Source organism: Cololabis saira, chromosome 10 (genome assembly GCF_033807715.1).
Source record: "Cololabis saira isolate AMF1-May2022 chromosome 10, fColSai1.1, whole genome shotgun sequence".
NCBI lineage: Eukaryota > Metazoa > Chordata > Actinopteri > Beloniformes > Belonidae > Cololabis > Cololabis saira.
Window position 1 is genome coordinate 45,891,925 of NC_084596.1, and position 15,071 is coordinate 45,906,995.

At 42.1% G+C, this 15,071-nt stretch overlaps 1 protein-coding gene across 2 annotated transcripts in view; it reads right to left on the bottom strand.

The window, feature by feature from the left end:
• Positions 1-15,071, bottom strand: part of LOC133453142 (CTD small phosphatase-like protein) — a 38,110-nt gene that overhangs the window by 1,281 nt on the left and 21,758 nt on the right. For both annotated transcript variants that reach the window (XM_061733028.1, XM_061733027.1), the window contains 4 exons: positions 12,232-12,333; positions 10,785-10,841; positions 9,662-9,754; positions 5,746-5,931 (listed from right to left, as the gene is read on the bottom strand). In XM_061733028.1, the coding sequence (XP_061589012.1) occupies positions 5,746-5,931; positions 9,662-9,754; positions 10,785-10,841; positions 12,232-12,333 (438 nt within the window). The remainder of the gene's footprint in view (positions 1-5,745; positions 5,932-9,661; positions 9,755-10,784; positions 10,842-12,231; positions 12,334-15,071) is intronic.

Here is a 15,071-nt window from a genome sequence, read left to right on the forward strand (position 1 = left end):
TTACACTTCAATGACCATGTAGTTACCTTGTATTTACTATACATTTCATGGATAACTACCGGGTATTTACCCATTCATTATTGATTTATGTATTATCAATGGATTGGTGCAGGTACCCCCGAGGGGTGTAAATGACTCTATTGACCTTGTAATTAACCTGATAGTTACCATGTTTTACCTGGCAATTGGCAGGTACTTCCCTTGTAGTTACTTGCCCAGTAATTCTATTTCAGTAGTTTCAAGTATTTACCCAATAAGTACAGACATTTTTACCAGGCCTTTACTCAGTAATTAAAGTGAAACTGGACTGTAAAAGAAAGCGTGTGTTGTTTCCATAATATTACCTGGTAATTGTAGATTATAATTATAAAGATTTGAACAATTGGCAAAACGTCTGATAATTACCTCCCCTTTACCCCACAATTAGAAAGTTGGACCACACCCCCTCACATAAACCCCCTCACACACACCCCCTCACCACACCCCCTCACACACACCCCCTCACATATACCCCCCCTCACACACACCCCCTCACATATACCCCCCCTCACACACACCCCCTCACATATACCCCCCCTCACACACACCCCCTCACATATACCCCCCCTCACACACACCCCCTCACATATACCCCCTCACACACCACCACCACCTTGTAACAAATACGCCAAAACAGGTGATCTGTCAAAGACATTTTTTTTTCTCCAAAAGGATAAAGAAAAAATACAAAGTTCTGTATGAAAACATATTGTACAGTGTAAAACATATTGCATAGTGTAAAACATAAAACTAGGCACAGTGTTGAAAATATAAGCACATTCAGTCAATCAATGCAACAAATAAAAAATACAGTGCATTCAATAATGATATAACAACATATTTAGATCTCAAACTGGCATGTCAAGCCCCCCAGTATTATCTGCATTTGGCCATCACCCTTAATCTCAATTTTTTTTCCAGAAACCCTCACAGAAGCAAAGATTTGAGTTAAAACTGGGAAAGAATACAAATACAAATACCCTTTTCATGTCACACGACCCCTACATGGCCTTTGTGCACCACAAGGGGTGCACGCACTGTAGCGGCCCGCTTGGATTAATCACACAAGATGCAGAGAGCTTCGACTGGTGCAACTTTATTCTCTCCTCCTTTCGCCTGGCACCGTGAAAACTATATGTACATGGACAAAATAATACAAATCCCACAATACATATTATTTCCACGAATAATGAAGAGGAACTATGTTCACATTTTTAACAACATAAAGAATATTTAGTAAACTCAAAAAATACATTTTCACATGAATTAAACCTTTTAAACCGTTATGAATTAGTTTTTACTTAAATTAAAATAATCACAGTTTTCCCGTTAATAGGTTAATCATTTGCTTGCATATTTTACCAACTCTGGAGCAGTGTTAGCATGCTCGGACGGGAACAGGAAGTTAAAGGAGCCGTATGTAAGAAACGGCCAAAACTGGTACTGCAGTCACTTTCAAAATATTGTTGAGCGGCGTGTACCCTCCCCCTCCTCCCCCCGACCAGAGGTTGCCAGGTAGGCTGCAGAATGCAGCAGGAACGTAGGCTGCCATGGCTGCGATAATTAGAGCCGAGCTGGCAACCCGGATGCCGAAACAATACTGACTTGGTGATTGGGAGATAGGTGGAGGGTGGAGCTTCAGAAACAATACTGACTTGGTGATTGGGAGATAGGTGGAGGGTGGAGCTTCAGAAACAATACTGACTTGGTGATTGGGAGATAGGTGGAGGGTGGAGCTTCAGAAACAATACTGACTTGGTGATTGGGAGATAGGTGGAGGGTGGAGCTTCAGAAACAATACTGACTTGGTGATTGGGAGATAGGTGGAGGGTGGAGCTTCAGAAACAATACTGACTTGGTGATTGGGAGATAGGTGGAGGGTGGAGCTTCAGAAACAATACTGACTTGGTGATTGGGAGATAGGTGGAGGGTGGAGCTTCAGAAACAATACTGACTTGGTGATTGGGAGATAGGTGGAGGGTGGGGCTTCAGAAACAATACTGACTTGGTGATTGGGAGATAGGTGGAGGGTGGAGCTTCAGAAACAATACTGACTTGGTGATTGGGAGATAGGTGGAGGGTGGAGCTTCAGGCCAAAACAAAAAATGACAACATAAACATCAGTTGAGGGCTGCAACTCCTCTTTTTAAACTGGAATATCCTGGCTTGAGTGCTGTTGTCAGTGACATAAGTATTTGAAATGAACATGATTTTTAAATGTCTGTTGACATATCGGGGTCATTTTATGATTCGTTTTATTATTGCTCTTACATACAGCTTCTTTAAGCTTCGTCAATAACGGAAGTAACAGAGGAAGAAGGGTGCTCTTCAAAATAAAAGCATAAAAAAAAACGTAAAATGACAGAAGTGCTTAATTCACTCTGCACGTAATCTGCTGCCATTTACATGCACCACCAGCTGAAAAATAGCAGATCTACAAATTTATAGCGCAGCACTCTGCCCTGAGTGCAGCGATATGAGCTTGTACTTCTGTCATTTTACGTTTTATTTTTATGCTTTTATTTTGAAGAGCACCGTTCTTCCTCTGTTACTTCCGTCATTGACGAAGCTTAACTTCCTGTTCCCGTCCGGGCGTAGCAGCATGCTAACGCTGCTCCAGAATTGGTAAAATATGCAAGCAAATGATTAACTTGTCATATTTTGTGTTGAAACTTATGAAAAGTTATTTTATTGTGGTTTATTGTGGTTCCAGTTCGTTAAAACAAACGAGAAAACTGTCATTATTTTAATTTAACTAAAAACTAATTCATAACGGTTTAAAAAGGTTTAATTCAACCATCCATCGTCCGCTGCTTATCCGTTCCCGGGTCGCGGGGGCAGCAGCCTCAGCAGAGATGCCCAGACTTCCTTCACCCCAGACACTTCCTCCGGCTCTTCCTCCAGCTCTTCCTCCAGCTCTTCCTCCATCTCTTCCTCCAGCTCTTCCTCCAGCTCTTCCTCCAGCTCTTCCTCCATCTCTTCCTCCAGCTCTTCCTCCAGCTCTTCCTCCATCTCTTCCTCCAGCTCCTCCGAGGGGAGTCCGAGGCGTTCCCAGGCCAGCCGAGAGACAGTCTCTCCAGCGTGTCCTGGGTCTTCCCCGGGGTCTCCTGGAGGGACATGCCTGGAACTCCTCCCTAGGGAGGAGGGACATGCCTGGAACACCTCCCTAGGGAGGGGGGACATGCCTGGAACTCCTCCCTAGGGAGGAGGGACATGTCTGGAACACCTCCCTAGGGAGGAGGGACATGCCTGGAACACCTCCCTAGGGAGGGGGGACATGCCTGGAACTCCTCCCTAGGGAGGAGGGACATGCCTGGAACACCTCCCTAGGGAGGCGTCCAGGAGGATCCGGTACAGATGCCCAAGCCACCTCAGCTGACTCCTCTCAATGTGAAGGAGTAGCGGCTCGACTCCGAGCTCCTGACCGAACTCCTCACTCTCTAAGGGAGCGTCCAACCACCCTGCGGAGGAAACTCATCTCGGCCGCTTGTATCCGTGATCTTGTCCTTTCGGTCACTACCCAAAGTTCATGACCATAGGTGAGGGTAGGTGCGTAGATTGACCGGTAAATCGAGAGCTTCGTCTTTCGACTCAGCTCCTTCTTCACCACGACGGTCCGGTACATCGACCGCATAACTGCGGACGCTGCACCGATCCGTCTGTCAATCTCACGCTCCATCGTTCCCTCACTCGTGAACAAGATCCCAAGATACTTGAACTCCTCCACCTGAGGCAGGACTTCTCCACCCACCCGGAGAAGGCATGCCACCCTTTTCCGATGGAGAACCATGGCCTCGGATTTGGAGGTGCTGATTCCGCCCCAGCACATGCTGAAGGTCCCGGTCCGATGAAGCCAACAGGACATCATACGCAAAAAGCAGAGATGAAATCCTGAGGTTCCCAAACCGGAACCCCTCCGGCCACTGGCTACGCCTAGAAATCCATCCAAGATTAATCCAAGCGGGCCGCTACAGTGCGTGCACCCCTTGTGGTGCACAAAGGCCATGTAGGGGTCGTGTGACATGAAAAGGGTATTTATATTCTTTCCCAGTTTTAACTCAAATCTTTGCTTCTGTGAGGGTCTCTGGAAAAAAAATTGAGATTAAGGGTGATGGCCAAATGCAGATAATACTGGGGGGCTTGACATGCCAGTTTGAGATCTAAATATGTTGTTATATCATTATTGAATGCACTGTATTTTTTATTTGTTGCATTGATTGACTGAATGTGCCTATATTTTCAACACTGTGCCTAGTTTTATGTTTTACTCTATGCAATACGTTTTACACTGTACAATATGTTTTCATACAGAACTTTGTATTTTTTCTTTATCCTTTTGAAGAAAAAAAAATGTCTTTGACAGATCACCTGTTTTGGCGTATTTGTCACAAGGTGGTGGTGGTGTGTGAGGGGGTATATGTGAGGGGGTGTGTGTGAGGGGGTATATGTGAGGGGGTGTGTGTGAGGGGGTGTGTGTGAGGGGGTATATGTGAGGGGGTGTGTGTGAGGGGGTATATGTGAGGGGGTGTGTGTGAGGGGGTATATGTGAGGGGGTGTGTGTGAGGGGGTATATGTGAGGGGGTGTGTGTGAGGGGGTATATGTGAGGGGGTGTGTGTGAGGGGGTATATGTGAGGGGGTATATGTGAGGGGGTGTGTGTGAGGGGGTATATGTGAGGGGGTGTGTGTGAGGGGGTATATGTGAGGGGGTATATGTGAGGGGGTGTGTGTGAGGGGGTGTGGTGAGGGGGTGTGTGTGAGGGGGTTTATGTGAGGGGGTGTGGTCCAACTTTCTAATTGCGGGGTAAAGGGGAGGTAATTATCAGACGTTTTGCCAATTGTTCAAATCTTTATAATTATAATCTAACCAGTTTCACTTTAATTAATGGGTAAATATCAGGTAATTATTTCTGTACTTAATATTACCTGGAAGTAACAGGTAATATTATGGAAACAACACACGGTTTCTTTTACAGTCCAGTTTCACTTTAATTACTGAGTAAAAGCCAGGTAAACATTTCTGTACTTATTGGGTAAATACTTAGGAAATAGAATTACTGGGCAAGTAACTACAAGGTAAGTACCTGTCAATTACCAGGTAAAACATGGTAACTATACTGCTGCATGTTTCTATATTAGTTAGAACTGGGGGGAGATTTTTTTTTTTCATTATGCGCTTCGAGAAAAACATCGACATTTTGAGAAAAAAATACAAATGTCGAGATTAATGTTGAAGTACAATCTCGAGAAAAAAGTCGAAATGTCGAGGAAATAGTCAAAATTTCGTGAAAAAAGACGAAATGTCGAGATTAAAAAGGAAAGGAAAAAGGAAGAAAAAAAAAGAAAAAAGGAAAAAAAAGGTCAAACATTTTTGAAAAAGCTCCAGGGATCCACTAGGGCGGTGCTAAAGAGCCCTGATTTAAAGCCTCACAAACCGCTCTGGGTTGAAAACACCCAAAAAGTTAAAAGATTAGGATTTACTTACAAACATGGTCAACAGAAGAAATGTTTCGGGGAGGCATGTTTTTTTAAATTTATCGTTAATTCAATTAGAACGAAAGAAAGTTTGCGTTTCACTGAAAGCCAAATGATACAAAGCGTCTTAGTCTGCTGTTAAGAGTTACTGGTATAATGACTGTATCCTACAATCACTCTTATGTTCTTCCTGATTTCATGAGAATATGAAAAGAGTTCATGTAGAAACTTACAGCATTTTCTGGATGGAAGATGTAAGAGGCAGGTGAGTTGTCCACGATGATGACGTTGCTGAGCTCTCGCCCCAGCCGGCTCAGGTCTTTGACGTAGTTCCCTCTGTGAAACACGCAGGACTCTCTGAAGAGCCGAGCCCGGAACACGTCCCACTGGTCCAGCAGGTCGGCCACCGGGTCTGCGTACTGGCCGAGCCAAACACACACAAACATGTAAGACACGTCCTTCAAAATCCTCCTCTTGTGGAACACAAGGATGCACGGCAGCCCGAGCTGGGCTCTCTGTGCAGGGCAGTAAATGTTGCAGGTCCAATATTTCACACTGAAAACTAAATACTAAACAATGTTTGTGAAACAAGCCAAGCATGTGGGCCTTCACGACCGTTCAGCTAACACAGTATGGAGTAGGATCGCTTTCAAAAAGATGTGTCCATGTTACAACTATTCGTAATGATAAACATTTGTACGTAAATAAAAAATTTGTACCCAAAATTCTGCTGTCACACACGAGTCTGATAAATTATTAGGGTTAAGATTGTTTTTATGCGAGTATGAATCTATTATTTTTATTTTATTCTTTATTTCATTCAAAAAATAAAAACAATTCAATACAAACACAAATGTTCATAAATTGTGAATGACAAGGGAGCAGAAAGAAGAAGAATCTTTTCTAATCTGCCCCTTTTTCCAAGAAATAAATTCACAAATAACAAATTAAAAATAAAAAAACAACTACTAAGTATACTTGCTTTCTCTTTTTTCAAATCTTTTCTGAATGTGGTAAAGTTTTTTATGAGCTTTAACATAATTTGCAGAATACTATAATCTACTAATTCATGAAATTTCAACAATTTTAACTGAAGGAATAATGGATTTGTTGGATCTCTATATCGTTTTCTACTGATTATTATTATGACTCTTTTTTGCAAAATGAAAATTGACTGAATATATGTTTTACATTTACATTTATTTATTTTAGATATTTATTAATCTGTTTTATCATACTAGTTGTGTGTGTGACTGATTCTGTGAGCAGTTGGCCACTCTTGAATTTCCTTCGGGATTAATAAAGTAAATCTATCTATCTATCTATCTATCCATCCATCTATCCATCTATCCATCTATCCATCTATCCATCTATCCATCTATCGGCATTTCCCCAAACTTCAACACAGTAGGTCAGATATGGAACAATCAAAGAGTGTTATAGAAAATGTACAATGCTTTGTTGTCCAATGAATCCTTTACTTTGTGTAACAGAGCAATTGTTTTTGATATTTTTATCTTTGTATAATGTATATGTGATTTCCAATTCAAATTCTCATCCAGCATGTCACCCAAAAACTTGGTTTCTAAAAGCTGTGAGTGCAAAGTCTTATGAATACAACTCTAATTTCTACGACTAGTAGTCTTCCCTGAGAACACGAACTCAAGTTTGTGGGCAACGGAGCAGCCATGGACGCCGCTAACGCAGGGTAAGCACCAACGGGAAATAACCCTACCAACATTAATTATTTTTATTTAGTTATTTATTTCATGAAATTGTACTGTTTTAAAGGGGACCTATTATGAAAAACAGGTTTCTCTTGCTTTAACATATATAAAGTGGTCTCCCCTCAGCCTGCCAACTCAGAGGAGGAGGAAAACAACCAGATTCTGCAGTGTCTGTACAGCTGTCCGGATGATCCATCCTGTCTGATGTGGATCTACGAGCCAATAAGATTCTGCTCCCGTCGTTACGGAACCAAAATACAAACCACACCCACAACTATAAAACCGTGTAACTGCATGCGAGCGTCCGACTATCACGTCGCACTGCGTGACATCGGACGCTCTCTGTCCATCTCCCTCCAGCAGCTGCCACTTTATTGAGGTTTTTGTAGTGAAATGAGGAGGAATCATAGAGATAACTTCTCATTTCAACTAACAGGATCAGCCGTTCCTCATCCGTGACCGTTTCCTACAGCGCTTTCAACCGGCTTTCAACGCGAGCGGCAGGAAGAAAATAGAAGCAGGGCGTCCGACAAATGTTCAGCTTAAAACGGCCAGTTAGGACAGTCCAATAGAAAATAAAGCAATGGAAGTGATTTTGTCGCTGACGTTCGCTCGCATAAAGCCTGAATTATGGTTCTGCGTTACACCAATGCGGAACCATAAATCAGCCTCAACTCCGCCGGCCGGAGCTTCCGTCATTTTTTCGTAGCGGTGTATCGCGTCATTCAGGCAGCCAATCAGCACAGAGCCTCATTATCATAGCCCCGCCCACTCAGAATCCCGCATAGATAATGAGGTTAGAAACGGTAAAAATAAAGACATGGGCCAGAGGCTGAATTTCTAATCTATGTAGAAAAAACAATCAAAAGCTTGTTTTGAAGACATTCAAGGCCTGTTTAAAATAGACATTAAATGCCATAATAGGTCCCCTTTAAATAATATACAGTTTATGGACGTAAAGACAGACTGCTTTAGCTTACAAGCTGATGACATGCCAGTTAGTTATTGCATTAGCTACTAATGAAGACAAAAACAAAACTAATTTGAGACATAATGTTGACCAAAATATGGCTTTTAATGATTTAACGTTATAAATTGTGCCAATTGGCATATAGATCGGTCCATTTTGTATATTTATAATATATATATAACGTTAATTGTATAAGTTCGGTTTCAATTCCTCTTTGGTGACTGTTCTCGGTCAGTGCAGAGTTATTTACAAAATGGCTTCAGCATCATTCAGGGTTCCATTGCTTTCCCCTGACCTGCCTTTGACGTCATTTCAACAGTTTTTCGACTCGTACCCAAAAACTTGAGTTTGTGTTCTCAGTGAAGACTCGTAGTCGTAGAAATTAGAGTTGTGTTCATAAGACGTTGCACTCACAGCTTTTAGATCCATACTCGCATAAAAACAATCCTAACCCTAATCATTTATCAGACTCGTGTGTGTGACAGCAGAATTTTGGGTACAACTTTTTTATTTACGTACAAATGTTTATCATTAACAACACAAATAGTCATAACATGGACACATCTTTTTGAAAGCTATCTTACGGTGGCCGAGACCCGCCATTGCTGAAAATAAAAGTAACGCTGCAAACAGAAACAAACGCCGCTGCAAATAAAAGAAACGCTTAGCAAATAAAATAAACGCTGCAAACAAAAAGAAACGCCGCTGCAAATAAAAAACTGCAAATATAAAGAAAACCCACTGCAAATAAAATAAAAAAACTACACAAATAAAAAAGCCACAACAGAAGTGAATTACCAGGGACTATTTTTGCCGATGCACCGGTGTTGCACATTAAAAATTACACGTAGCGACGTTGAACACTAACCTTTTCACTTATTTTCTCGTTCGTTGTTCTTCTTATTCCTCGCTCTTCTTATTTCTTCCTTTTCACTTACGTCCTCTTCGTCTTCTTCTTCTCCTCTCACGTAAAAAACACCGGTACAACAGCAAAAATAGTTCCCGGTAATTCACTTCTGTTGTGGCTTTTTTATTTGCATCGTTTTTTTTTTATTTGCAGCGGCGTTTGTTTTTATTTGCAGCATTTATTTTATTTGAAAAGCGTTTATTTTATTTGCAGCGTTTCTTTCATTTTCAGCAATGTCGGGTCTCGGCCACCGTACAATCATACTCCACACGGAAGGGGCCTGGGGAAAGTCTACTCTATGACACAAGAAAGCACTGCTGCCTCCGGGCCTGGTACTCGGCAGGAAGAGCCTGCTGCTACGGAGGACGAGTCACTGCACCTCTGCTTTCTGAGGCATCGCACTTACCCACGCTTTATTTGGGCAAGGAGACGGACGGAGAGCAAATCAAAGGAAATGTGAAAGTTCAGATGGCATGAGCAGATGGGTTTATAGTTCCACTGGTTGGATCAGAACAAGTCAGATGAAGCAGGAGATCGTTACAAACCTTGGCGAGGCTGGCTGTGAAGAGCACACATTCAAATAATTCCCCCATCTTCTGCAGAAACTCATCCACGTGTGGTCTCTTCAGCACATACACCTGAACAGACAGGGGGTTTTAGTCCCAGATAAGAACTGAAGATTATCCGACAAGCATCAGCAAAACCATTGGCATTGTGAGAAGCAGGTCCATTCAGAAGTGGAGCGACACGACAGCTGAGTCATTTTGCTGCAACACAGACTACGTTTCCATGCATCAATAACCCTTTTAAAACCCCAATATTGTCAATAACTCGAATTTGCACGGCCATGTAAACACCAATAACCCCTTTGAATAACCAGAATTTGCTCATATTGGGGTTTTTAAAAACCCCAATATGACCCCTGTGTTCCTCCTTTTAAAACCTGAATATTGGGTCATGTAAACGCCAAACAGAATATCCCCATCAAACAGAACAGGAATTTGTTTTCTGCACATGCTCTGTTCACAAGGAATCCTGGTCTTTTGAGTCCAGGAAGTTCTTCTAAACACGGAGAAACCAAGACCAGGAGGAGACTAATCACTTCATAAATGTAATGAAGGATATGAACATTTCTACATTTGTAGACGGTAGAAAGTACCGGGATAGAAGATTTACAAGAAGGTGAGAGAAAAGTTGCGCGAAGCAGCATTTGTTTTGAATTTGGATACAGGAAGAAGAAGCGGAAATGACGGGAATTGCGTCATGATGTTCTCCGTGCGTTGTGGTTTGATACAGATATCCAGAATGATTAATTACCATGTATACAGGGATAACCCTGTTTGCTCACACATGGAAACAGATTATTCCCAATGTTTCAGTCACCGGAATATTAGCAAAACCCGAATTTTGACTGCATGTAAACGTATTCACAGACACATCATTGTGGGGGTGTTTCCGGCGCTTCTCCGCCCAGGGGCTGCCACCCAGTGCAAGTAATCATGAATAGGCCAACCAGGATATTCACAGCCTATCCTGGATTACTTGAACCCGATAACAGCCAGTCACTCCAGGATCTTGGCACCAGGATGGAGATGGACAACTAAAACCAGCTAAAATAGCTTTAATAAGCATTTAATAGAAGGCCTTGTCAGTGGTTCTGTACAATACCTGATGAACGGTACCATCAATCTCCACCGGTACGATGAAGTCAGCATTGCTGATGGGCTGTGGACACAAACAACAATTTATAGACTTTACTGAAACTCCTGCCTTAGTACCAGAAATTACCAGTAAAGGTCCTACCAGCTGCATGGAGCTTCCTTTACTAGGGAAGAGTATCAGGGCCATGCAGGAGAAAAAATATTTGAACGGGGAAGATTTTTTTCTTATTGTGTATTTCGAGAAAAAAGTCGAAACGTGAAGAAAAAAGTCGAAATGTCAAGATTAATGTTGAAATACAATTTCAAGAATGAAGTTGAAATTTCGTGAATAAAGTCGGAATTTCGAGAATAAAGTTGAAATACATTTCGACTTTTTTCTCGAAATTGTACTTCAACATTATTCTCGACATTTCGACTTTTTTCTCAACATTTCGACTTTTTTCTCGAAGTGCATAATGAAAAAAAATCTCCCTCCTCTAAAATGTTACTTTTCTCCTGCCTGGCCCTAACACTCTTCCGTACTTTCCAGTCTGCCGACTAGGTTTTGGTTTTTTTTAGTGGGGTCTGTGAAATTGTCTTAGCTGCAGCAGACAGTCAAAGTGGCATAAGATTTTGAAAACAGCAGGGGATTTTCTCCGGCCAGCCAAGTTGCAGTGAAAGCTATGTTTTGGAAGTCTATACTGCATCACTTTTGCTTTTTAGATAGTTCTCTATCTTGTCACAATTTTCTTTTTTCCCCACCAAGGAGCTGTGTTTACGAGATGGACTGCAGTTGATCAGAGTCCAGTTGAGAAATGTAGCGTAACAATGTAGGATTGTGTATAATAGTTTCATAATGTGGTGCTGAATAAAAGAAGCTGAAGTGAGCTGAATTAAAGACATCGTAATTAATGATTTAAAAGCGACATGTAAAAAGTACAACACCACATTTGCTGCACCTGCAAACTAATATCTGAGGCTGAGCTATTATAGCATGGACGTTATATCCAACAACCTCCTGAAAACATCACTTAGACGGCAGAAAAAGAAAATAATCAGTATTATTTCAACCAAAATATCACTTATTTGTTGCCTCTCTTTTACCAGATAATGCAACCGTTGTGATCAAATAAAACTGAAGTTGAGATGGAAAAAATGAAGAAATATGGAGAAACAAACTCAAACTCAAAACACTGGAGATCTCAAGTGTACAGTAGCTCTTTAGAAGTATTTCCTGAAGTACATCGTTAGTAAACGTTATAAAGTAGTTGGAAGACAAAGTGAAGCACTGAATAAAGTGTTTTTCAGTTTCTTCTGATGTATGCATGCATGTATGTATGTATGCATGTGTATATATATTTATACATATATAAATATATGTACACACACGCACACACTTGGTTCAGAGGTACAGAGAGCGTTGCACAGCTGTCAGCACGTCAACAGTAAAGCTGTGGTTTTAGCCTCTTTCTTACCTTGAATGAGCTGTGCACAAGTGTTTCATCCAAGTCAATAACCACACACTTTTTACCACAGTCAGAAATGTTCATCTCTGGTAGGAGGTATTTGGCTGGTGGCTATGGGGGGGACAGAAGGAGATACTGTCAGATATACTGAGAGAAAGCAAGGCCCTGAAGCCACACAGAGACAGAGAGAGAGTATGTGTGGCTGCATTAAATAATGTATAGAATTACAATGAACAAGAACAAAAAAGCGATAAAAGTCAGAATATTGGGATAAATTAAGCAAAAGCTTAAAAAAGAGCACCACTTGAGTTCCTCGTCAGCAGCGACTCTGCTGCCACATCCAAAGACTCCAACGTATCATTCAATCAGGTCCATCATTGTGTGGACAGTGACGGTATTTTCACCGTTCACCTCTCTTAGCGACCACAGCACAGGTATTAAGGTTTAACGAGTAAACTACGCAATGCAAATCACATTTAACGTGAAACGCATGTCCAAAACGTTACTGAACAAGTGAAGTCAGTCATAACTTTATTGTTCAGACTGTTAATAAAAGAAGAGTGTACTACATTTTTAGAGACATGTTCACTGATCGCAAACAAGACTTTAAACAATAGATCATAACTGTATTATTATTTTTGGTTAAACTTAACACCTGACAAAGGGAACTTAGTCGTGATGTGGGAATCTCCCCGGGTCCACACTTCAGTCACAGACATTTAGCTCCCCCCCCCCCATATTTTTATCCTGATTTTCCCCCCCAGGTCTCCTACCTAAGTCCGTCCTGGGCATTGCTCCCTCTCCCAACCCCGGGAGGCCTCGGCCCGGGGCCCGCACTGAGCTTCTTAACCTGTTCCCGCACTTGTAAAAGTCGCCCAAAACGCCTATCCAAGTTATACCCAAAGACAATTGAAAGCTGTTCTTGAACCGTTTGAAGTTCATGGATGGTTCTGGTCTCTTTTGAAAGGTAACACTCTGAAGTTCTTCCCCCAACTCTCAGAATCACTAACTGCTACTATAATTCAGTAATCTCAGTTTGAACACACTGAAATAGAAGGTTTTTATTTTTGTAAATTTGTTTTGTAATCAAGGCAGCACGGTGGCTTAGTGGTTAGCACTGTTGCCTCACAGCAAGAAGGTCCCCGGTTCGACTCCCAGGCCCGGCAGGGGCCTTTCTGTGTGGAGTTTGCATGTTCTCCCCGTGCTTGCGTGGGTTTTCTCCGGGTACTCCGGCTTCCTCCCACAGTCCAAAAACATGCATGCTAGGTTAATTGGTGATTATAAATTGTCCGTAGGTGTGAGCGTGAGTGTGATTGTGAGCATGGTTTGTGTGTCTATGTGTGGCCCTGTGATGGACTGGTGACCTGTCCAGGGTGTAACCCCTGCCTCTCACCTAAAATAAGCTGGGATAGGCTCCAGCAGACCCCCGTGACCCCGCAAGGGATAAAGCGGGTAAGATAATGAATGAATGAATGTTTTGTAATCAGATGTCTGCAGATGAATCTGTGACTTATTGGTTTGAAAACACACTGAGATCACAGCCTGATCTAGTGCAAGTTCAAATTTGATAACAATACCACAGAAAATGAGTATTTTACACATGTTTTTGTAACACTGTGTCAAATAACAAATAACATGTGCTTTTCCGACCACGGTCGAGATGAAGAGCGGCTGTTTGTGGATATTTACTGGTATAATCATTTTTTTTTTACTAAATACTTTATTGGATAGGATCTAATAGACCTTTGGTTTGTACAAGATTTCTAAATGAGCTAGTTTTGTAAATTTTGAGTGAGTGTGCTGGATATGGTCTGGACGGGGCGAGGGTGGGTTAACCTGAGGAGTGAGCAGCTTCTTTTCACCAGACCGGCTGGGGCTTCTCCAGCCGGACGTAGTGCGTGGAAGGATCACGTTATTCCAGCCAGATCCTCCCCACCAGAGGGGGCAGTAGAGCCCAGGACTGTTGCATGTTTTGAGGGTAGCTCACATTAGCTACCAAGGGAACTTAACACGCACACAGCGGGAATTGAACCTGGGACCTGCTGGCTGTAAGACGGCTGAACTACCGGCTGCACTACCGTGCCCGTTTATCATATTTTCCTTCAAATTTGAGGAGCTATTTAAAGGATGGCTACCATTCTTGATTTGTGTTACAATTAAAGTTCAAAGTCCAACCATTAACTTTCATGAGCCACTGTGAAATCCTTGTATTTTTGTCACATCTGAGTTAAATGTCACACGTTCTTGGAGGCTAAAGGCCATGCAAAGGTTAGTTTGTTAGGCAAGTTTAAAAATGTCAGTAAATGTAAAATGAGAGTGCATGACAGAATTATTTAAAGAACAAACCAGTTCTCAGTACAGACAGAGTATATGAAAGTAGATGCATGAAAGGGTTGAGCTACCTATAGTAACCGCTGGGTTAGTTGACCAAGTGGTTGCTAAAACGAGGGGTGACACGGTTAAATGTCTAAGTTGTTCTTTGGGGGACAAGCTTAATTCATTCCAGCCGAGTTGAAGATTTGTCCTCTTTACACAATTTAACTGCATGGCACATCAGTAGGATCTGCTTCTTGCAAGAGAAGGTCCTGGGTGATTAATGAAAACGGCTTTATATCAATCATGCAGTAGCTGGCATGTGTTTCACAATCACCCAGCGTCACTAATGCAGGTGAAGCACTCAGACATTCAAAACCGTACGTGAACATGTGCTTTCCAAACCGCAAGGGCTCCAATCAGCTTTAAAGGAACTGCAGTAAAGGGAGGTGAGCCAAAGCTCCCCGAGTAGCAGTTATGGATGCGCCAGCACCGGCCCACTCAGCCTGCATGCAAAGGAAAAGAAATAAACGCAA